Source organism: Dermacentor albipictus, chromosome 2 (genome assembly GCF_038994185.2).
Source record: "Dermacentor albipictus isolate Rhodes 1998 colony chromosome 2, USDA_Dalb.pri_finalv2, whole genome shotgun sequence".
Lineage (NCBI taxonomy): Eukaryota > Metazoa > Arthropoda > Arachnida > Ixodida > Ixodidae > Dermacentor > Dermacentor albipictus.
In genome coordinates, this window is record NC_091822.1 from 38,835,924 (window position 1) to 38,861,172 (window position 25,249).

At 47.8% G+C, this 25,249-nt stretch overlaps 1 protein-coding gene and 1 non-coding gene across 2 annotated transcripts in view; both read left to right on the top strand.

Moving 5' to 3' along the window:
• LOC135918256 (uncharacterized) overlaps positions 1–25,249 on the top strand; it is a 185,463-nt gene that overhangs the window by 65,720 nt on the left and 94,494 nt on the right. The window contains exon 6 of the mRNA XM_070532839.1: positions 20,626–20,868. Coding sequence (XP_070388940.1) covers positions 20,626–20,868 — 243 coding nt within the window. The remainder of the gene's footprint in view (positions 1–20,625; positions 20,869–25,249) is intronic.
• On the top strand, positions 1,135–1,207 carry TRNAS-UGA (transfer RNA serine (anticodon UGA)). Its single transcript has one exon. It is a non-coding gene; the product is annotated as a tRNA-Ser (tRNA).

Sequence of the window (25,249 nt, forward strand, 5' to 3'; positions counted from 1 at the left end):
CGAACCCACAACCTTCGCATGTCGCGTGCGATGCTCTACCAATTGAGCATCGCACGCGAAAAGATCACGTTCTCGTGACGCCTGCGGCAAAAAAGACGTTCCACGTCCGCCGCCAAGGTCTGTGAGTGGGGGCGCAGGCTAACACTCCCAGGGTTCTACTAGTACACATAAATACCCAAGAAAGTGGATGGGGAAACGCCGCCGCGGTAGCTCAACTGGTAGAGCATCGCACGCGACATGCGAAGGTTGTGGGATCGGTTCCCACCTGCGGCAAGTTGTTTTTTCATCCACTTTAATTTCCATTAATTTATCATTACTTTATTTCATTTATTAAGCACATGCAATTTCCCCGCTGTTGTACTTGGTGTCAGTGTTTGTTGGCTTCTCATTATATGACTAATAAATATCGGGCCCCTCGGTTAACCCGCTTTCTTCTCGTTTATTACATAACGAGGGTCTCGAATCCGGCAACATTGATGCCTTCAGGTAGCATATGTGGGTTTATTGACCAATTGCCTTGACCCGACAAGATCACGTTCTCGTGACGCCTGCGGCAAAAAAGACGTTCCACGTCCGCCGCCAAGGTCTGTGAGTGGGGGCGCTGGCTAACACTCCCAGGGTTCAACTAGTACACATAAATAACCAAGAAAGTGGATGGGGAAACGCCGCCGCGGTAGCTCAATTGGTAGAGCATCGCACGCGACATGCGAAGGTTGTGGGTTCGGTTCCCACCTGCGGCAAGTTGTTTTTTCATCCACTTTAATTTCCATTAATTTATCATTACTTTATTTCATTTATTAAGCACATGCAATTTCCCCTGTGTTGTACTTGGTGTCAGTGTTTGTTGGCTTCTCATTATATGACTAATAAATATCGGGCCCCTCGGTTAACCCCCTTTCTTCTCGTTTATTACATAACGAGGGTCTCGAATCCGGCAACATTGATGCCTTCAGGTAGCATATGTGGGTTTATTGACCAGTTGCCTTGACCCGAAAAGATCACATTCTCGTGACGCCTGCGGCAAAAAAGACGTTCCACGTCCGCCGCCAAGGTCTGTGAGTGGGGGCGCTGGCTAACACTCCCAGGGTTCTACTAGTACACATAAATACCCAAGAAAGTGGATGGGGAAACGCCGCCGCGGTAGCTCAATTGGTAGAGCATCGCACGTGACATGCGAAGGTTGTGGGTTCGGTTCCCACCTGCGGCAAGTTGTTTTTTCATCCACTTTAATTTCCATTAATTTATCATTACTTTATTTCATTTATTAAGCACATGCAATTTCCCCTGTGTTGTACTTGGTGTCAGTGTTTGTTGGCTTCTCATTATATGACTAATAAATATCGGGCCCCTCGGTTAACCCCCTTTCTTCTCGTTTATTACATAACGAGGGTCTCGAATCCGGCAACATTGATGCCTTCAGGTAGCATATGTGGGTTTATTGACCAGTTGCCTTGACCCGAAAAGATCACGTTCTCGTGACGCCTGCGGCAAAAAAGACGTTCCACGTCCGCCGCCAAGGTCTGTGAGTGGGGGCGCTGGCTAACACTCCCAGGGTTCTACTAGTACACATAAATACCCAAGAAAGTGGATGGGGAAACGCCGGCGCGGTAGCTCAATTGGTACAGCATCGCACGCGACATGCGAAGGTTGTGGGTTCGGTTCCCACTTGCGGCAAGTTGTTTTTTCATCCACTTTAATTTCCATTAATTTATCATTACTTTATTTCATTTATTAAGCACATGCAATTTCCCCTGTGTTGTACTTGGTGTCAGTGTTTGTTGGCTTCTCATTATATGACTATATATATATATATATTGTTGCTTCTTGGCCAAGTGCAGCGTATTCCCTTGTAAATAGACTTGTATATAGATTTCCTCTGCAGCTTCCTACGTAACATATCTGGTGGAGATGGACGTTCCCTGTACCTCGTCACGGAGCTTCGCAGTGGACGGTACGTCAAGCATTCCTTCATTGCTCCCGACGATGACAACTCGACTCACCCGCCTCCGAAACCTGCTGCCACTTCGACGACCTACATCACTCTCTCCGCTCCCTGTGATCATGGCGTATTCTCGGGCAAAGATGGGGAAGACCTCGAGGACTGGATCATCCTGTACGAACACATCAGTCGCAATAACCGGTGGGACCCTACTATATTGCTTGCCAACGTAGCCTTTTACCTCGGTGGTAGACCTCGAGGTTGGTCTCGGACGCACGAAGATTAGCTCACCAGTTGGGATTCGCTTAAACTAAACCTCCGAGACTTCTTCGGAAACCCATATGGTCACCAACTTGCCCCGCAGAAGCCGTTATCCAGCCGTGTGCAGACGTCAACGGAGCCCTACGTCACGTACATTCAGGACGTCTTGGCTCTGTGCCGCAAAGTTGAGGCGCATATGACCGAGTCCGACAAGGGTTTCCACATCCTCAAAGGCATTGCCGATTACGCCATCAACTTGCTCGTTTTCAACAACGTGGCGACGGTAGATGCAGTTATAAAATAGTGCCGCCACCTGGAGCTCGCTAAAAGCCGACGTACCGACCAGCAGTGTGCCCGTCTGCCCAACACCCCAGCGACATCTTCCTGTGCCGACGCTCCTCGTCACAAAAACACTGGTGATGTTACCAGGATCATTTGGCGTGCGATCAACGCCGCCTATGCGGCTGCCTTCGACTCTAGCTCCTCCAACGCACCTGTAGTCACGGTTTCCCTGATGCAGGCAGTTGTCCGCCTGGAATTTGGAAACATGGGTCGTCACACCATCTGCTCGGCCCATCGCCCTGGTACCCACCCGGTTTTTTTTTACTCCGCCCCGCCCCGCATCTCATTACCCACCAGGTTTCCGCGACCCATCTGAATGGCGCACTGCTGACAACAAACCCATTTGTTTTCACTGCCGTCGAATCAGGCACATTTCTCGGCACTGTCGCAGTCGCTGGAGTTCCCCGCCCGGTCTACTTATACTGCCTACTCTCGCCCTCCAGGTGGCCCGTCTCGTCCCTATACCACACGCACCGATAATGCCACCACTGATTCTCCTGCGCCGAACCACCCCTATTCACGTTCGCCTTCGCCCCAACGACGAGAATCTCGGTCTCCCAGCCCCGTAGTTAATTTTCGCCCACCACCCTTTGGACGCCGCTCCCAGCCGGAATACTAGACGATGCAGCGCCTCGAGGTGACGCTGCATTGCTTCTTACGCCGCCAAATCCTCTACTAACGTCGCCCAATCGTCTGAACATTCTCGACGTGCAAGTCGACGGTGTGTCTGTATCTGCTCTTATAGACACTGAGGCGCATTTGTCGGTAATGAGCGCTGACCTTCGTTACCAGCTGAAGTAAATAATCAAGCCCGCCACGACGCATGTGTTCGGTGTCCCAGATGGCAGAACAGCCCCAGTAATTGGCACGTGTGCCACCCGCCTCTCCTTCGCCGATCGCTCCACTATCGTGCTATTCACAGTCGTGGCCCACTGTCCCCACGACGTCATCCTTGGCTTAGACTTCCTCTCCGCACATTATGCTCTCATCGATTGTTCCGCCAGTGCTCTCCGCCTTTTCCCAGCTCTTCTGAATCCCGTTCAACCACACCCCAGACGCCTCAGTTCTGTCGACTTCACTCGCTTGCCACCTTCGGCACTGACTTACGCTGACTTAGTGTCATCCCCACCAGTGCCCGACGGTCGCTACATCACAGCACCTATGCGAGACGTCCTACTTGCACACGGGATCACAGTACCTCATACAGGTTTATCTATTGCGACGAGTTGCGTTTGCCTGCCAATGGTCAATCTTGGCTTGACGACAGAAATGCTTCCACGCGGGATGTCTCTGGCACAGCTTTGCTCATTCGAGGATAAAAAAAATATTATGGGGTTTTACGTGCCAAAACCACTTTCCGATTATGAGCCACGCCGTAGTGGAGGACTCCGGAAATTTCTACCGACTGGGGTTCTTTAACGTGCCCCTAAATCTAACCACACGGGTGTTTTCTCATTTCGCCCCCATCGAAATGCGGCCTCTGTGGCCAGGATTCGATCCCGCGACCTAGTATTCAGCAGCCCAACACCATAGCCACTAAGCAACCACGGCGTGACATTCGAGGATCGCTCAGTAGCATCTGTTGCAGTGAGGGGCGTAGCCAGGGGGGGGAGGCTTATGGGGCTTCAGCCCCCCGCGAAATTTTTTCGCGCTGTCCATGCACCGCCGACCAAAGCAACCCCCGGCGCAGAAAATCATTTAGGATTTTGTGTAGAACGTATTTTTCGTGCTCGAAATCCATCTCACCGCAAAAATTGCGAACTCGGGCTGGATTTCGTGGCAACGACCATGCACCGGGAGTCACATAACGCAAGCAGCCCCATCCGAGCACTAAGTTTCGAGGACGTTTTCATGGCGAACGGGTTCGCCGTGGCATCTCGCGGAGGCTGCGGAATCTACACTCCATCATGGAATCTACGGAGCGCGTGGATGTCAATTTCGAAATATTATGGGTATAAAGTTCTCATAAACTTTTGATCTGAAAGGTACGTTAACATTTCCGAACGTGTGCTTTATATTTTCAATTGCGTAACTTTGTAAGTTTAATGTTCACATAAATATTTGACGCCAAAGGTGCATTAACCTTCCCAAAGTCGCACATCGGGCCATACAACGAGACTGGCCAAATCAACGCACTATCAGGCAAGTTGACAAGGCCCGCAGCGAGGCCCCATGAGACGAAGCGTTGTGGTGGTTCATTCGTGCCGTCATGTCACATAAAAAATATCATTTTTTTTCACCTGCGCCAAAGCATCCAGTGAAGATACTAAAGCCATTCAAGGTAACTGCGTTCTTATTTTTTCTACCATGACTTCTAATCGCAAAGACCACGTTGAGCTTCTTCATTTTTGTTGTTCTCGCTCCCCTACCCGGGGGCTGCCAGAGCCAGCCAGAGCGCATGCGTTCTTCTCGTGTTGCCCCGACCACCGCGCGGCGCACTTCTGTGCGCCTTCGGTTTTCTCTGGCCGAGTGCATTTTCGCCTGGCAGAGTTTTTGGACGCTTTCTAGCTAGCAGACGAGAAAAAGAAACAATGGTCGCTCGCCGCCATCGATGTGGGGACTCGACGGATTGCACCGCGTTCGCTTGAGCACAACCTCTCCAGAAAGTCTTGTCTCGCCAGTGTAGGATACCGACAAGTATTCACATGGTTCTTGGTGAACCAAGCGTCCCGTGTTTTCTTCGATATTCCTTTAATCGCCACATTAGTTGCCCAAAGTAGGCATTCGATTGTCACCAACATACTTTCCTTTGCGTATTTTTTTTTTCGTTACGGTTCCCCCGCCCCACAAAAGGAAAAATAGGTTGCGGCGCAGCGAATTGTCGCATGGTGAAAGTTCCATTTTGTTACTTGTTTTGCGGAAAGTAATGAATCATGGGACGCTTCAGCTGCCGGATGCTCATTATATTATTGCGATAGCAATTATATGGAGATTCTAGGCGCATTCCTGCCGTCGCCGTCGCCCTCATATTCCGCATAAAGTCTAAGGGCGATAACATCGTGACCGCGCGCCGCATGCTGTATGTGCGAGTGAAAGCGTGTGTATGTTGGGGGGCGGGGCATGGGTGAGCCGATGATGGCTGCTCTGTCTTGTGTGCGCAAAGAAGAAAAGCGGGGAGCAAGCGCGCCGCGCCTTCCATCGCGCGTGGTACATCGGGGGGAGTGGATGGAATTGGGGTGCGATCTAGGATTCTGTGAATCTGTGATTGCGCAACATGTTTATTTGCCTTGTTTGACCCATTATATACCACGACTTTTTCTTAGATACGTAGATTTATTGGAAACCTATACGTATGTTTAGATATCTGGTTGCGAAGTTTTGTGTATACGTGCAGTGAACTTTGTTTCCAGTGGCAATTTTTTGCCCTTTATCAAGCTGTATCTTAGCATTTGTATATTCCATTGTATCATCGCATTTCTAATGTACGAGGGTGAGCCAAATGAAAGTGAGCCTACCCACCCCGCGCAATGATGGTTCTGTTCATTTTCTGCAAGGCGTGCACGTACCACGCAGGCATCTCTCATTTACAAAAGTGGCAGGCGGGTGTGAGTGTAAATGTTCTTTAATGCGCTCATAAATTTGGTTGAACATGGTTGCGTTACGTAATGGACGCTCCAGAAGTTGAGCAGTGTGGTGCCGTGAGCTTTTTGACACCTGATGGTGTTTCCCGAAAAGAAATTACTCATCGTATGGCTGCCGTGTAGATTGAACATTGCATTTCATTGGCCACTGTAAAGCGTTAGAACAAACGGTTCAAAGAAGGACGTGAAAGTTGCAAAGACGATCCCAGACTGGGACAAAGCCATCGTGCAATCACCCCTAACAAAATTTCAAAGCTTGATGAGCTGATGACACAAGAACGGAAGATAAGCATCGATGAACTGGCAGAGCGTGTGAACATCAGCCATGGTTCGGTTCACCGTCAATGTTGACGCCATAATTCATGAACATCGCGGTTATCGGCTCTTGTGTGCGCAATGGATGCCCAAGATTTTTAATCTCCGCCAGAATACGGAGAAGTTCGGCGCTGCCTTTACTCATCTGATCCGGTATCACAATAAGGGTGACGATTTCTTGTCTGCAAGTGTGATCGAGGACGAACCATGGTACCACTACTACGAGCCTGAAACACGACGGCAAAGCTTACAATGGAAACACTTGAATTCACCCCCCCCCCCAAGGAAGCAAAGGTCACCATCTCCGCCTGAAGGGTGTTGTTGACTTTTTTTTGTCGATCGTCAGGGGCCATTACCGATGGAATTTACTGAATCTTGAGAGACTATCATTTGTTTACGATATTGTGAAACGCCGGATTGCCTGCGTGTCGCAGTTAAGAACAAACTACGTGAAAAATTGACGAATGGGTTCATCTTGTTCCACGACAATGCTCATCTCCTAGTCGCTGATGTGGTTAATTTAAAACTGGCGAAGTTAAAGTGGGAAATGCTGCAATATCCGCCATACAACTCATATCTATCGCCTTGCGACTTCCACATTTTGGGGCAACCGAAAAAACAGCTCATGGGAACCATATTCGTCTCGGACGATGACGGGAAAGTCAGTTGCAGACGTTTTGAAGCAGCAACCCAAGGAGCTTTATGAGACGGGAATTACGCGACTCGTTGGTCAATGAGAGAAATGTCTAAATATCTAAATGCTCATGGAGGCTACTTTAAATAAAGTACCCCGTTTCTCATTTATTTGCATTGGCTCACTTTCATTTGATTCGCCCTCGTATACTCTGCAGAACTCCTGCTTCTGATACGTGCTCTCTGCTGCCAGTATAATTTCGGTGCACTTACTCACGATACACGACCGGTGATAGATGTTTCTGCCTAATACATTGAAACAAATGACAGCGTCATTGGGATTTTTTACTGGCCGTTGCATATGTACAAGGCTGTAAACAAGGACCAAGTTTCATTAACATATTATTCCTCAACTTGTTCATTTCATGGCCTTTACATTTTTCATATCAGCGACATGCACTGCTTTTCTGATTTCAAACTGATGCAGTTCTAACGTTCATGTGATATTTTCTTTTAAATTAAATCGACAAAAACATGGAAGCATTGACATCAGTTACGTTGGGCACGATTTTTGGCACATACGAATACCATACTTTATGAAAAAATAAGTATTTTACTTGTATTGACAGTGCGTAGCGTTCAATAATTTGTTTGCAGCATCTTTGGCAATGACAATAAGGTTATTATTCATGTATTTGATCCCTAGGCAAATTATTTAAGAGGAAGCTTAGCTTGGGTGCAACTCCGACGCGGCCTATTTATATACATGTAAAACGCAGAAACGCTTTTCTGAGATAACTCCTGAATCGCTTTTAATGAAATTTGTTGCATTTGAGAGAGTAAGTTAAATTCCAGTGTCTGTTGGAAGCGGAATTTCGATTTAGGGCCGGAACATTGTTTAAAATATTTCGAAAAATTTGAAACTTTGAAAAAATATCGGACGAAGTTTACAAATTAAGAGCTCTGCATCAAGAACAAAAATTGCGGTTCTGTACACGGCACCCACTACACCATTCAAAGCGGACAAATAGGATATGTCTATTTGTATCTTACATGAATTGGTTATGTTATGCACAAGGGTTCTGCAAGAGTCGTATTTCCATAATACTTAATTTTTTGGGACTCATGTGTAACATATCAATTTTGTCCGCTGTAGACGTACTATTATGTGCAATTCACGGAATTGCGATATCAATTTTCATCGCTGATTTACAGATATATAAACTTAATTGTTCCGTTTTCATAAACTTTTCGATTTGTGTCACTTTTCAATAAAGTATTGACGACATAAATCGAAAATTCGAAACAAACAGGCACTAGAATTTAAGTTTTTCTTTTAAATGCAACAAATATAATCAAATTTGGTGCAGTGGTGGCCGAGAAAAACGAATTTTCCTTCTACGTGTATTCAGATAGGAGCATCCGACCTAATTTTTCCTCTTAGGAGGAGGCCGAGCTGCAATGTGAGCCCCCCCCCCCCCCGAACGAAATTTCTGGCTACGCCACTGTTTGCAGTAGACTACAATTCAGTCGATCCTCCTCTACCAACACAGTCGGCAATTTGTACGATCGCCGACTTACACAAAATGATTGCTCCTGACATGCCGTCCGAGCAAGCTTGTGAGCTCTACCATGTTCTGTTTTCCTAACACGATTTTTTTTATTTTAACGATCGTCTTTTGGCCCAAACTACAGCTGTTAAACACCGCATTAATACCGGCGGTGCCTCTCCTATTCATCGCCGCCCGTATCGAGTGTCACCGGCAGAGCGTCAAGTTATTCACGCCGAAGTTGGCAAAATGCTTCCCAAGAACATTATTGAGCCGTCGTGAAGTTCATGGGGCGTCGCCTGTAGTACGGGCAAAAAAGGATGGCTCATGGCGTTTTTGCGTGGATTATCGGCACCTTAACAGAGTTACCAAAAAGGACCTGTATCTCCTACCTCGGATTGACGACGCCCTTGACTGCCTCCACGGTGCTCGCTACTTCTCTATTGACCTTCGCTCCGGCTACTGGCAGATTGCCGTGGACGATCTCGACCGCGAGAAGACTGCTTTGGTAATACCCGGCGGTCTTCACCAATTTAAGGTGATGCTGTTCGGTCTATGTAACGCTCCTGCCACTTTTGAACACATGATGGACTCCCTTTTTTACGGTTTCAAATGGTCTACGTGCCTGTGCTACTTCAGTAAAACTTCGTTTGGGCCTAGTTGGTACATAATTCTGAACTTAACGTTATAGCGTAAACACCTAAGACGAATCACAAAAGGAAGACACGACACACACTGGCGCTAACAACTTTATTTCTTCGTCGTCGATGCATATATATACCTAGACCACACAACCGCGCAGGCGCAGATAATACATTACTGATATCTGCCAACTTATCGCATACGCAAACTTAGGAATTCGAATTCTGATGGGTGCAGGGACAAAGATGTGTCACTGGTGCAATCACTTCCTTCTATTCGTATGTGGTAGGCCTCTAAGGCAAGTCGCGCATGCTCATTCTTGCTTTTGCCAAGAATTGTGTGTGTCGTGTCTTCCGTTTGTGGTTCGTCTTAGGTGTTTGCGCTGTAACGTTACGTTGAGAACTGTGCTACTTGGACGACGTTATAACATTTTCTCCAACTTTCGCTACGCACCTCGAGCGCCTCTCAGCAGTCCTGGACGTTTTTCGTCGAGCCGGTCTGCAACACAGTGCATCGAAGTGCCAATTCGGCCGTCACCACATTACCGTCCTTGGGCATCTTGTTGACGCGAACGAAGTGCGGCCGGACGCAGGCAAGATCCATGCTGTTACGCACTTCCCTGTTCCCAAGTGTGTCAAGGATGTGCGCAGCTTCATCGAAATTTGCTCGTACTTCCGCCGTTTCGGGAAAATGTTCGCGGCCATAGCACTACCACTAACCGAGCTTTTAAAGAAAGGCGCCCCTTTCCAGTGGGGCAATAACGAGGCCTTTGTATTCTCGCATCTTATCGACCTTCTCACAACGCCTCCCGCTCTGGCCCATTTCGATCCTTCTGGACCTACCGAAGTCCGTACTGATGCCAGCGGTCACGAAATTGGCGCAGTACTGGCACAACGCCAGCGCTGCAATGACCGTGTTATCGCTTACGCCAGCAGGCTCCTCTCACCCTCGGAACGCAACTGTTCCATCACTGAGCGTGAGTGTCTGGCCCTAGTTTGGGCGGGGGCCAAGTTGCGTCCATACTTATATGGCCGACGCTTTTCCGCTGTCACATACCATCACTGATTTAACTGGTTATGCTCACTGAAAGATCATAGAGGGAGACCAAGAATATTCCTATGTTGTCACCTACAAATCTGGCCAAATACACAAGGATGCTGACTGCCTGTCTCGTTACCCGGTAGACGAGACTGACGACGCTGACAGTAGTGCCGCCAACGGCATTTTCTCTGTGTCTGCCTTCGCTAACATCGTCGATGAGCAATACCGAGACCTACCGCTGCCAGCACTCATCGAGCGTCTGCGCTCTACACCTACCGACGCATCCGTTCACCGCTATGATCTCCAGGGCGGCATTCTGTACCGAAGGAACTTCCTCCCTGACGGATCTGATCTTCTTCTTGTCGTGCCAAAACATCTACGACAGACAGTGCTCTTTGAGATGCATGACGCACCCACTGCAGAACATCTTGGTGGGACCGGCACGAACGACCGCGTCCGCCGCCCCTTCTATTGACCTGGTCTCGCTCGCTCCGCCCGACGCTATGTTGCTGCTTGTGATCCCTGCCAACGTCGGAAACACCTCAGGTGCTGCCTGTCGGTCATCTTCAGCCGATCACCGTCCCTGTGGAACCGTTCTTTCGTGTTGGATTAGACCTCCTCGGTCCTTTTGCCACGTCCGCCTCTGGGAACAAATCGGTAGCCGTCGCAACTGACCACGCCACCCGATACGCTATTATCACGCGGGCTCTCCCTAGCAGTTGCACCACTGACGTCACGCACCTTCTTTTCCGTGGCATTATCTTACTTCATGGGGCCCCGCGACAGCTGCTTACTGACCGTGGTCGTAACTTCCTCTCGATAGTTATCGCTGACATTGTGCGTTCCTGCTCCACTCAACACAAGCTGAATACCTTATACCATCCTCAAACTAATGGCCTGACAGAGCGATTGAACGGTACTTTTACCGATATGCTATCCAAATACGCTTCCAAAAACCACCGCCACCGGGACATTGCCCTTCCTTACGTCACATTTGCGTATAATTTTTCCCGGCACCACACCGCCGGAGTTGCCCCTTTTTATCTACTCTACGGTCGCGAACCGACCTTGCCCCTTGACACGGCACTTCCTCCTGCTGCGATCTCAACAAGCGAGTATGCGCGGTACGCCATCGCCCTCGCCGACCATGCACGCCAACTTGTCAGTGCTCGACTGATGGTCTCGCAAACCACTCAGCAGCGTCAGTGTATCGCCCGCCACGGTGACGTACAGTTTTCGCCTAGTGCGCCCGTGCTCCTGCTGTCGCTCTCTCGTCACGTCGAACTTTCAGTGAAGCTCATTTCGCAATACACAGGGCCCTACCACGTGTTTCGCCAGGTGACGCCTGTGGCGTACGAAATTGCACCTGTGAGTTCAACCTCTTCCTCTAATGTGGCATCTAGTGATGTCGTGCAAGTCAGTAGGCTCAAGCCCTACTACACTGCTCCCGAGTCCGGCCTTTAGTGGCTCCGGGAGTGCGCTTTTGCCGTCGGGCGTTGTGCTACGGAACAGTATTTGCAACAACGAAGAGGCGAGCAGTGAGAAGACGACGACGACGATTGGAGGCTAGCGCGGGTTGTTGCCTCTTGGGCACGTGCGGCGTTTTCCCTTGTAAATATACTTGTATATAGCTTTTCGTTTGCATCTTTCTGCGTGGTGTACATATATATATATATATATATATATATATATATATATATATATATATATATATATATATATATATATATATATATATATATATATATATATATTGCAAGGAAGATAGCGAACGTGCACAGTGGTTCAGCAGCATCGGCAGCATCAAGCGCGCAGCAGAAGCTCGAGAACGGGGACTGTTCTCGGTGCATCGTAGAACCGGTGGTCGCTACGAATTCCAATAAACCTCCTTTGGAGGCTAGCGCGGGTTGTTGCCTCTTGGGCACGTGCGGCGTTTTCCCTTGTAAATATACTTGTATATAGCTTTTCGTTTGCATCTTTCTGCGTGGTGTACATATATATATATATATATATATATATATATATATATATATATATATATATATATATATATATATATATATATATATATATATATATATATATATATATATATATATTGCAAGGAAGATAGCGAACGTGCACAGTGGTTCAGCAGCATCGGCAGCATCAAGCGCGCAGCAGAAGCTCGAGAACGGGGACTGTTCTCGGTGCATCGTAGAACCGGTGGTCGCTACGAATTCCAATAAACCTCCTTTACAAGTGGTGGAGGTGCGGGGTACAGGCTGCTGGAAGCGACGCACGGGCACAGTGCGAGGGGCCATTGCAGCAACCGCAGCATAAGTGACTGGTGTAGCCACGACATCCTGCTGGTGAACAGCCAGCAGCGCTTGCGCGACCTCCTCATGGATCACGTTACGGATATGAAACGGCAAAGTGCTGGCAGACTTTTGAGTGACGGACACCAGAGATAGCTGTCGTGCGACTTCTTCGCGGACGAAATCTTTGATTTGCGTTATCAGGGAGGCTTGTTCTGGGCCGGTGGTAAGGCTGTAGAGTGATGCCGCATTTGGTGTGGGATGTCACCTTGTCAGAGCTCGCTGCTTACGCAATTCATCATAGGTCTGGCACAAGCTGATGACGTCGCCAACTGTGCGCGGGTCCTTGGCCAGAAGCATTTAGAAAGCGTCATCGTCGATTCCCTTCATGACGTGCTTGATCTTTTCCGCTTCCGTCATGGCAGCGTTCACGCGCCTGCACAAATCGAGAACGTCTTCTATATAGCTGGTGAATGTCTCACCTGTGTCCTGTACGCGTGTACGCAAACGCTGCTCGGCTCGGAGTTTCCTGACGGCGGGTCGGTCAAATACTTCGGTAATCAAAGTCTTGAACACCGACCACGTTTGGATATCCCTTTCATGATTTCTGAACCAGAGACTGGCCACGCCCGCGAGGTAGAATGAGACGTAAGCCAGCTTGTCCGAGTCATTCCATTTGTTGTGGACGCTCACCCGTTCGTAGGACGACAGCCACTCTTCAACGTCGTTGTCGTCGGTTCCGCTGAAGATGGGAGGCTCCCGCTGGCGAACGGTGTCAGCGCAAGGGACGGATGGCGATGGAAGAGTATGCTGGTCGGCGTCCGGCATGGCAGAGGGTAGCGTCCGAGAACGGAGGTCCAGGATGGTAGAGTGGAACCTTACCCTCTGCCATGCCGGACGCCGACCAGCAGACTCTGCCATCGCCACCCGTCCCTTGCGCTGGCACCGTTCGCCAGCGGGAGCCTCCCAGTATCGACTAAGGCGGTCGCCATAGTCGATACCGGTGCCGCTATTTCAGTTATGGATGCCAGGCTTTGCCGTTCGCTTCGTAAAGTGATGACGTCTCTGTCTGGATTGTCGCTCCGAACGGCGAGTTCTCAACCCATTCACCCTACCACTTCTTGTACTGCCCGTGTGATCATACAGGACGTTTTGTACACGATTGAATTCATAGTTCATTCATCGTGCTCCCAAACCGTTATTCTAGGATGGGATTTTCGGTCAGCCACAATGCCATCATCAATTGCGCTCGGGCTTAGATTGAACTTTTCCACCTTGGTGACCAGGCCTCGGTCGATGCTCATCCTGCCGTTAAAATTGGCGCGAAAGAAGACACCTGTTTGCCCCCGTGCTCGTCAGCATTCGTACCAGTCTTCTGTGTTACCATATCCGATGGGACGGTCTTCTTCATGCCCTCTCATCACTTTATTACCCGAAAAGCACTTCCTTTGCCCTTTGCAGCTCTTGACCTTGCCGCCGGTGTGAGCACGGTGCCCATTTACAATCATCTTTCATCGCCGCTATCACTGCTTCGCCGCGAATGCCTTGGTTGCGTCGAGTCGGTCGATTCAACACGAATTGTATCCGTCCTCGACGAAGTGTCTTCTACTGCCGCCCATGAACTGAGTGCCCTCTCCGTACCAGACTCAACATCGACTGGAGTGTTCAGCCCATTCATCGCCGAAGAACTGACGCCTTCGCAGCGATCTCAACTTGTCGCAGTCCTTCAGCACTTCCGCCTTTCTTTCGACGTTGCGCAAACCTCTCTTGGCCGTGCATCGACAGTCAAGCACTACATCGACACTGGCGCTCACTCATCCCTGCGACAAAGACCATATCGCGTGTCCGCTACGGAACGCCGCGTCATTGCAGACCAGGTCGATGACATGCTCCGTCGAGGCGTCATTCAACCTTCCCAAAGCCCATGGGCCTCTCCCGTGGTCCTCGTCACAAAGAAAGACGGTTCCATCCGCTTCTGTGTTGACTTTCAGTGGTTGAACAAGATCACGCTGAAGGACGTCTACCCATTACCACGCATCGATGATGCTCTGGACTGTTTGCAGGCAGCCGAGTTCTTTTCTTCGCTGGATTTGCGGTCAGGCTACTGGCAGGTTCCGATGGCAGAGGCCGATCACCCGAAAACTGCTTTTGTTACACCAGACGGCTTGTATGAATTTTCACCGTCATGCCTTTCGGACTTTGCAACGCACCTGCTACGTTCGAAAGAATGATGGATAATGTTCTGCGTGGCCTCAAATGGAAAGTATGTCTTTGCTATCTTGACGACATTGTGGTGTTCGCCTCTGATTTCCCAACACACCTGCTCCGCCTCCAGCACCTACTCACTTGCTTGACCAACGCCGGGTTGCAACTTAACTTGAAGAAGTGTAGATTTGCTGTTCGTCAGTTAACAATTTTAGGCCATGTCGTGTCAAAGGAGGGCATTCGCCCGGATCCCGAGAAGCTACGTGCTGTTACTGCGTTCCCAAAACCTACTATTATGAAAGAGCTACGCAGTTTTATCGGCTTCTGCTCTTACTTCCGGCGATCCATTCGAAACTTTGCGTCAATTATATCACCTCTCACGCAGCTCCTTGGTGGCGCTAGAGATCTCTCATCATGGTCTCCAGAGTGTGACGACGCCTTCACAACCTTGCGCCGTCTTCTCACGACGCCACCCATTCTTCGCCATTTTGACCCACAAGCGCCAACCGAAATCCATACCGATGCAAGCGGTGTAGGCCTTGGCGCTGTGTTGGCACAGCGTCAGCCTGGCCACGCAGAATACGTCGTCGCATACGCGAGTCGGGTGTTAACCAAGATGGAGACCAATTACAGCGTTACAGAAAAGGAGTGTTTGGCCATTGTGTGGGCGCTTGGCAAGTTTCGCCCATATTTATACGGCCGATCTTTTGACGTAGTGACCGACCACCACGCACTATATTGGCTGTCGACGCTCAAAGATCCATCGGGCCGCTTTGCCCGCTGGGCATTGCGAATCCAAGAATACGACATTCGCGTGGTGTAACGTTCCGGGCGAAAGCACTCCGACGCTTACGCGCCTACCCAATCACCGCTTCCCCCGAAGGCCAGTCACGACTCCCCCTGCGAGTTCACATTATCCTCTCTGGACGTTGACACTATCGCTGTTGCACAGCGTAATGATCCCTCGACTGCATCTCTGATCGACCTTCTGTCGGATACTTCGAAAGTTCCAGCGTCACGTACGCTTTGGCGCCAAGTGTGCCTCATTTTGCGATTCGCGACCAGCTGCTGTATCGACGCAACTACGCCCCAGAGGGACGCACCTGGTTACTCGTCATTCCGAGAATCTTGCGAGCAGAGCTCTGCTCCTCGTTCCACGTCGACCCTCAGTGTGGCCATGCGGGAGTCTTCAAGACCTACGAAAGACTTCGACACCGCTATTACTGCCTGGGAATGTATAATTTCGTTCGAACATTCGTCCGCTCTTGTCGTGATTGCCAATGCCGGAAAGCGGCTCCGCACAACTCCGCCGGTGAACTCCAGCCTTTACAATGCCCATCCCGACCCTTTGATCGCGTGGGCATAGATCTCTACGGGCCGCTTCCGTTGACTCCTACCGGCAACAGGTGGATAATCGTTGCGGTAGACCACTTAACCCGTTATTCGGAGACCGCTGCTCTACCAAATGCTACAGCGCAGGAGGTCGCCAATTTCATACTTCACCGTTTTCTCCTTCGTCATGGCGGTCCACGTGAACTTTTAAGTGACAGAGGCCGCGCCTTCTTATCAGAAGTCATCGAACAACTGCTTGCTTAATGCGCTATTGTTCGTCGTAAATGCACTGCTTATCACCCACAGACTAACGGTACCACGGAACGCTTTAATCGAACTCTTGGTGACATGCTCGCCATGTATGTTTCACCTGATCACTCTAATTGGGACCTCGTTCTTCCGTTTGTCACCTATGCCTTCAAAACCGCGACTCAGGCCTCTACCGGATTATCACCCTTTTACCTTCTTTACGGCCGTCATCCTTCGCACACAATCGACACCATTCTGCCCTACCGGTCAGACCCTTCTGAATGCCTGCCGATTTCGGAAGCCACCAGACACGCCGATGAATGTCGCCAGCTGGCCCGTCGATTCACCTCGGACGACCAGAACCGTCAAAAAGCCGTTCACGATGCCCAGAACTCGACTCCCACTTTTCTCCCGGGTGCTCTCGTCTGGTTGTTAGTGCCCCACCGCACGCCTGGGCTAGCTTCAAAACTCCTTCCGAAGTACGACGGGCCATACCGCGTTCTCGAGAGAACATCACCCGTGAATTACCTGATTGAGCCGCTAACGCCGGCGTCCGACATGCGACGTCGTAGCCGCGAAGTCATTCATGTTCAGCGTCTCAAGCCGTATCACCAGTCTACCGCCCTTCCAGAAAACTAAGTCACCAGGATGGCTCTTTTATTTCCGCGGGGCCATTGTAAGGAAGATGAGGAACGTGCACACTGGGTCAGCAGCATCGGCAGCATCAAGCGCGCAGCAGCAGCTCGAGCTCGGGGACTGTGCTCGGTGCATCGTAGAACCGGCGGTCGCTACGAAACCCAATAAACCTACTTTTTAATATATATATATATATATATATATATATATATATATATATATATATATATATATATATATATATATATATATATATATAATGATATCGTAAGAAGCCAACAAACCACGATTGATAAATACCAGACCCCTCGGTTAACCCCCTTCTCGATTATTACATAACGAGGGTCTCAAATCCGGCTAAATTGATGCCTTCAGGTAGCATGTGTGGGTTTATTGACCAGTTGCCTTCTCCCTAAAAGATCACGTTCTCGTGACGCCTGCGGCAAAAAGGACGTTCCACGTCCGCCGCCAAGGTCAGTGAGTGGTGGCGCTGGCTAACACTCTAAGGGTTCTACTAGAAAACGTAAATACCCAAGAAAGTGGATAAGGAAACAGCGCCGCGTTAGCTCAAGTGGTAGAGCATCGCACGCGAAATGCGAAGGTTGTGGGTTCGGTTCCCACCTGGGGCAAGTTGTTTCTTCATCCACTTTAATTTCCAATGATTTATCGTTTCATTATTTCACTTAGTAAGCACAAGTAATTTCCCCCTATGTTGTCGTTGGTGTCAGTGTTTGTTGGCTTCTTATGATATGATTAATAAAATCGGGCCCCTCGGTTAACCCCCTTTCTTCTCGTTTGTGTATATATATATATATGCACAGTTAACGCGACTTATATATATTAATTGGTTAACGCCACAGTTTGCACGTACAATACTGGCTAATTCAATTATTCTTTCACCGGCTACTGCACAAGAAGTCACAAATTTCATTTCCAGAATTAAAAACAGCGTTGCCGCCGGGTTGGACGGCCTGAGTGCGGTCCCTATTAAGCATGTGGCGTATGTTATAGCCTTACCGCTGACATTCATAATTAATCAAATGTTAGAGACTGGTATATTTCCCTGTGACCTTAAACTAGCACGTATAACCCCTGTTCACAAAGGTGGAGCCGTCAGTGATATAGCAAACTACCGACCAATATCTGTTCTGCCCATCTTGTCCAAAGTTTTTGCGAATGTCATTCATACACAGCTCGAAAACTTTCTCACTAAATACCGCGTTGTGAATGATTCACAATACGGCTTCCAGAAAGGGAAATCTACCGAAATGGCGCTATTACTAATCAAGAATGAAATTCTTAGCAACATAGAAAACAGACTTTTTACTGTGGGAATGTTCATTGATTTACAAAAAGCATTTGATTGTGTAAACCATAATATTCTGCTACTGCATGACTACGGCATACGTGGCGTCGCCCATGATCTCGTAAAGAACTATCTTTACAATGGAAAGCAGTGTGTGAAAGTCGATGGCTTGTCATCACCGACTACTGTGGTAAAACATGGAGTGCCTCAGGGGTCGATTCTAGGGCCCTTATTGTGTATACTTTATATCAATGACTTATGTGATGTGCCTAATTCTCCCAAACTGGTCATGTATGCTGATGATACTAATATTTTCTTTTCCGCATCAACTTTAGCCCACCTAAACACAACAATAAACAATTACCTAATTAACCTTCAACAGTGGCTGAACTCTAACAAATTAACCTTAAATATTAAAAAAAACTAAATATATTATTTTTAAACCTCTCAACAAACAAAGCGATTTCGAACTGACCCTAGACTTTCAAGGAATGGCCTTACAACGCGTTGCATCTGAAAAGTTTTGGGGGGTTTGGTTCGAAGAAACAATGTCTTGGAACATGCACGTTGCTAAGCTCACGATTGAATTAGGCAAAGCAGTTGGTTGCCTCTACAGACTGAGGGAACTAATTCCAATTAGACTAAAGAATGCAATATATTATGCTAATTTTTACTCACGTCTTTCATATTGCACTTTAGTTTGGGGCACTACAACAACCACCAACTATAACAAACTGGAGCGCCTCCAAAAGAAGGTATTAAGAATCTTTGAGAACTTTAATGAACACCCCAGCCTATTACCCACTGGTACCCTGTTCATTAAACATAATATGCTTAAAGCGCCTAAGTTATATGACTATAAACTATCTCTCTATATGTACAAAAATAAACTCCCACACTATACAGGACATTCCCCGTATGACTACAGCATACGTAACAGGGTAATACCAGTGCCGCGTACACGTACAAATTGCGGTAGATCTAGGCTGGATTACTGCATACCAACACTATACAACCTCTTAAAAAATCACATTAATTTCAGTGCCCCATTCGACACGTTTAAATCGGAGGTGCGTGATTACCTGATGAAGGAATGAACTTTTTCTCTTTTCCCCCGGCTGCTACATTTCCTGCACTGTTTGTGCATTGTGTGATGGTGTCCACCTTGTATGCTGCATCTGTATGAAATAAGTTCATTTCTTCTTCTTCATAATGTCCGTATCTGTATGCGACCCACCGTGGTGGCTCAGTGGCTATGGTGTTGGGCTGCTGAGCACGAGGTCGCGGGACTGAATCCCGGCCACGGCGGCCGCATTTCGATGGGGGCGAAATGCGAAAACACTCATGTGCTTAGATTTAGGTGCACGTTAAAGAACCGCAGCTGGTGAAAATTTTCGGAGTCCTCCACTACGGCGTGCCTCATAATCAGAAAGTGGTTTTGGCACGTAAAACCGCAAATATTATTATTATCTGTATGCTGCATCTGTATGCTGCATCTGTATGAAACAAGTTTATTTCTTCTTCATAATGTCTGTATGTATTTACAATTGTTCGAATTTGTGAAATACACTGGCTGCTGCTCTCTGTAGGCCCCCAGGCCCCGTCAAGCTGTCTGCGACAGCTTTTTGCCTGGGGGCCCCCAACTAGTGTGTTGGAAATAAAGTGGATTCTGATATGTATATATATATATATATATATATATATATATATATATATATATATATATATATATATATGCGTGTGTGTGTGTGTGTGTGTGCGTTTAAAAGTGCAAATGGAAAGAGAGGGACTCGTTTTTTGTTAGTGGGGGTGGTCATCATCGGTGCTGAAACTTGATTTCACAATAAGGTCCTCATGGACACCCGCCGGTTCGTCAAGGTGTAGAGGGCACCCTCCACGTCGGGACGGGGAGCCGTAGGTTGCCCGCCGCTTCGCAAGCCTTCTGCACAGCAGCCCAAAGTTGGTCTTGTAGCTCGCTTCTCCTAAGAGCGTCGTCCCACTTGTTGTCCTCCAGATAGGAGGCCTGCGTCGCGCATCACCCACATCAAGTCTCGCAAGTTCACATTCGCGACTATATATTGCCAGAAAGCAATGAGGACAAGGAAAGCACGGGCCTAATTACAATTGCTTGAAATTGAAAAAAAGAATAGTGAAGAGAAATGAAAGGCGGACGAAAATGTGTGCGGCGGGGGATAGGTAGGTTTGCATCCACCATGCAAACCAATATTAAATGTAAGCGTGAAGACCTGTTAACGGCGTGTGCAGCTGTTCCCCGTTCTCGCTTTGTACCCTGCAGATATCGACGACAGGGACGACGGCGCCGGTGGCGGTGGCGGCGCCAAGGAAGAAGTCACAGATGTACCGTATCCGGGCACCATCTATTCCAAGCCAACCGTTCCTAAGCCTGTGGCATCCCGACCCTCAACACCAGGACCCGCAACCGCTCCTCCTGTGTCCACAGCTGCCCCGTCAAGACCAACACCGCCCATCTCGTCAACCCTGCCACCAACAGGTACGTCTCAAAGGAAGACCTATCGAGGTGACAGCCCGAATTTCGTGTTCTTGCCGCCTGTGATAAATAACTTGAAATCAAATACCCCACTGCCTTTATTTACTAGCTCGACCATTTTGCTGCTGAGGCCTTTATTTGTCAACGCACCCGCCTTGATGTTCAGGCTGAACCCACAAGCGCTTATCTAAGTACACTAGCGTTTCCGTATGGGATTTCAATGCGCAGAAGGAAATACAAGATAGATTTTCAAAGCTCAGGTGTTTTGGTGCGCTTTGGTGCATTAATTACAGTCGATGAATGGCTCAGCCATCGAGGCTTAAGTAAGCTTGTGAAGTGGAGCGCAGCCGGACTCCAGCGTTCGCTGTCTTAATTGTGGCCCTCTTTCACTCAGCCGGCTGAGTCACAGGACCATGCACGTGTCCAGAAGGGTGTGCTAGATGGCGCATCAGCGGTTTCCGAACGTGGCATCATATTAAGGAAAGGGGACTGATATTACTGATATTATTATTTTCCGGCAAATAATTAACAATACCCTTGAACGCCTCTTTCCTCTTTTTTCTTAACTCTAGTGGGAAGCTGCCTGCCGCAGTATTTACGCGGAGAAATCATACGCTGTATTTATGGGAAAAATTATAGATGCGCATACCGTGTGCTTTCCCTCAGCAACCAGAGAACAGCCCCGAAGTGCACAAGAACCATCAATTGCATATAAAACAATAAATATAAGGAATGTCAGTTTGGGCAGTTTAACCAACCCTTATATATAGCTTTCATTGATTACGAGAAAGCGTTTGATTCAGTCGAAACCTCAGCAGTCATGGAGGCATTACGGAATCAGAGTGTAGATGAGCCATATGTAAAAATACTGGAAGATATCTACAGCGACTCCACAGCCACCGTAGTCCTCCACAAAGAAAGCAACAGAATCCCTATAAAGAAAGGCGTCAGGCAGGGAGATACGATATCCCCAATGCTATTCACAGCATGTTTAGAGGAGGTATTCAGAGGCCTGGAGTGAGAAGAATTGGGCATAAAAGTTGATGGAGAATACCTCAGCAACTTGAGATTCGATGATGATATTGCCTTGCTTAGTAACTCAGGAGACCAATTGCAATGCATGCTCACTGACCTGGAGAGGCAAAGCAGAAAGGTGGGTCTGAAAATTAATCTGCAGAAAACTAAAGTATTGTTTAACAGTCTCGGAAGAGAACAGCAGTTTACGATAGGTAGCGAAGCACTGGAAGTGGTAAGGGAATACATCTACTTAGGGCAGGTAGTGACCACGGATCCGGATCATGAGACTGAAATAGCCAGAAGAATAAGAATGGGTTGGGGTGCGTTTGGCAGGCATTCTCAAATCATGAACAGCAGGTTGCCATTATCCCTCAAGAGAAAAGTGTATAATAGCTGTGTCTTACCAGTGCTCACCTACGGGGCAGAAACCTGGAGGCTTACGAAAAGGGTTCTGCTGAAATTGAGGACGACGCAACGAGCTATGGAAAGAAGAATGATGGGTGTAACGTTAAGGGATAAGAAAAGAGCAGATTGGGTGAGGCAACAAACGCGGGTAAACGACATCTTAGTTGAAATAAAGAAAAAGAAATGGGCATGGGCCGGACATGTAATGAGTAGGGAAGATAACCGATGGTCACTAAGGGTTATGAACTGGATTCCAAGGGAAGGGAAGCGTAGCAGGGGGCGGCAGAAAGTTAGGTGGGCAGATGACATTAAGACGTTTGCAGGGACAACATGGCCACAATTAGTACATGACCGGAGTAGTTGGAGAAGTATGGGAGAGGCCTTTGCCCTGCAGTGGGCGTAACTAGGCTGATGATGATGATGATGAAATGAGAGTACATTCCAAGTTTACGTCACCCGGATGTAGCGCAAACGCGTTAACTAGTTTGGAAGCGATTAAATACGCTTCCTAATCGATGGCCTCACGAAAACGTATATCGGGATAACTGTAACGAATAAAGTAATCTCTGGCACGCACCTGGCCGAAGCATTCATTGATTTCTTCATACCTGTTGGCAGAATTGCACACGAGACAAATTCCATGAAATTTATGGCTTCGCAAATTTATGAAAGCGCATTTTTGTTTCCACTGACGGCAGAAGATATTGTTGCAGGATTAGTTTGCAAAATAATCGTTCTAGTGATTTGTATGGTTTAAAATTATGGCAATCTTAATAATTCTTAAGTATGATAGCGTTTCTATCTTGGAGCACCATAATGACCAAATATTTACAAGGCACTTTTCCTCACCTTCTGCACGTCACTGAATTGGCGAAAAAAACATGTCAAATAACAGGCCAGATTCAATTCTTCCTCTCTCTTCCAAAATATTTTTTAAAAAAACATTTCACAAGCGAATCATGTCGTGTATTACTAAACAGTATATTATGACGCCAGGTCACTTTGATTTTTCAAAAAGACGCTTAACCGTAAGTACTCTTCTCTTGTAAAATAAATTTATTCTTGCTGCTTTCAAAAGTGAACAGCGGACGTATTCTCGGGCGATCGCTTTCGGCGATACTATCACTTTCGCGTCACGTAGTGTTCAAGCAGCCAATCAGCGTGCGCCTGACGGCTGAGGCGATAGCATCCCTGAAAGTGATCGTCCTATAGAACGTCCCATATAGGCGCTCGGAATTTTAGTCGACGCCTTCATGGCCTTTCATACAATTGGGCGCATTACATTAAGAAAGAAGCTCGTACATTGTGGATTCTGGAGAACTTTTCCTCATCTTATACAGACCTACCTTTCTTATTCACTAGACAGAGTTGAAATGAATTACTGCAGGTCTCCCCTCTAACTAAAGACAGGTGGCATGCCTAAACATAGTATCATTGGACCGCTACGTTAAAACATTTACGTAAACGACATTGTATATGTGGATGAAGCTACGAAATTTATTCTTTGTGCAGGCCAAACTAGCTCATCATTTACAAACAACAATCTACCTGAAATCATATGCAAAGTAAACAACGTGCTAGCGTTGCTGTATACATAAAGCACAAATAATTATTTAACAGTAAATGCCTCAAAAAAATCTATACTTTCCCACTCGAGGCATAAACCCGTTACGCTAGACGTAGCCCCCCAGCTGCATTGTCCAACATTGATGCCTGTAGTAAGAAGCCTCGGTCTTCCCTTTCAAGAAAGAGTGCTGGGTAATGCACAGGCCGAACATATTAACTCTAAGCTCCCGCGGACCGTTAGCGTTTTATCGCTCATATGGTTCTTTTGCAGCTATGTGTAAAAATCCTGCTATTTCATGCCCTTGTCTACACTCAGATACTGCGATCTTGTGCATGGTACCACGAGAGTTTCTCACATGTCTAAAATAGATAGCCTAAAAGACAGCTGCACAAATAATTGCACACGTACCACGTCACTGAAAGACTAAACACATTTTGAAGTCATTACATGCGGAGCCACTACTTGACATGTGTAAAAAACTCTTTTGTGAAACTTATCACACTTCTTAAAAATTGAGGAGCATTGAGGAGCGGTGTATTGCGACACCACGGACCCGAGCACGTGAGGTTTGCACACTTCGGCGCCTGGCCGTTCTCCGCTTAGTCGTTTCTGTGGAAATGGCCATCCCATGGGTTGAGCCGATGCCGGGTGTTCGCAGCTTTAAGGCCCCTCGGCGTATACGGTGTATAACAATAATAACACAACAATAAAAATACAACACAACAATGATCTTCATCTGCCTTGATTTCCTTTCCTTTCTTGAAATGACTGCGCTCGCTAAATTGTCTGTTTAGAATGCTAAGTCACGCTCATAACACGCATGCTGTTCGGGCCTTCGATGTACCAGGCTCGCAGCGTTAAAGGAAGGAAATGCGGACAAGACAGATGACTGTTATTGTTGTGGGACAAGATACAACTGAAGGGATGTAATTTTTAGGCATGTAGGCAAAACTCCTCTTTTGCTTCGGCTTCACAAAGATGACGCCATCAGACTGACCCACCTTGAGGAAATTGGCAGTCAAATTTTCTTATCCCGCTCTCCACGCTTTTTCTCTCTCTTGCACTGTTTGTTGTTTTTTGTCATCTATCCCTTTGTGACTAACGAGTCTTGGTTATGCTGTATTTGGTCTTTACACTTGGTGTTGGCAGGGCTTCCCTTGCAGGAACTTCTGCCGCATTCCCGCGTAGGAAGTGTTGGTAGGTGGTTGGGGCGCTGCCGAAAAGGCCAGCTCTACTTATGGACAGCCCCTTCCGCAAACTTCCCCGATTGCCTTCGGAAACAAAGGCGCACCGTATATATGTCACCGTTTTTTCGACACCAAATACAGAAAATTTGATGGTCCCACATCCTTCATTCTGAAAAACCAGAGAAACACGTGAGGAGAACTTCACCTTTTTATGTTTCGAACCGTCTGGCTGAAG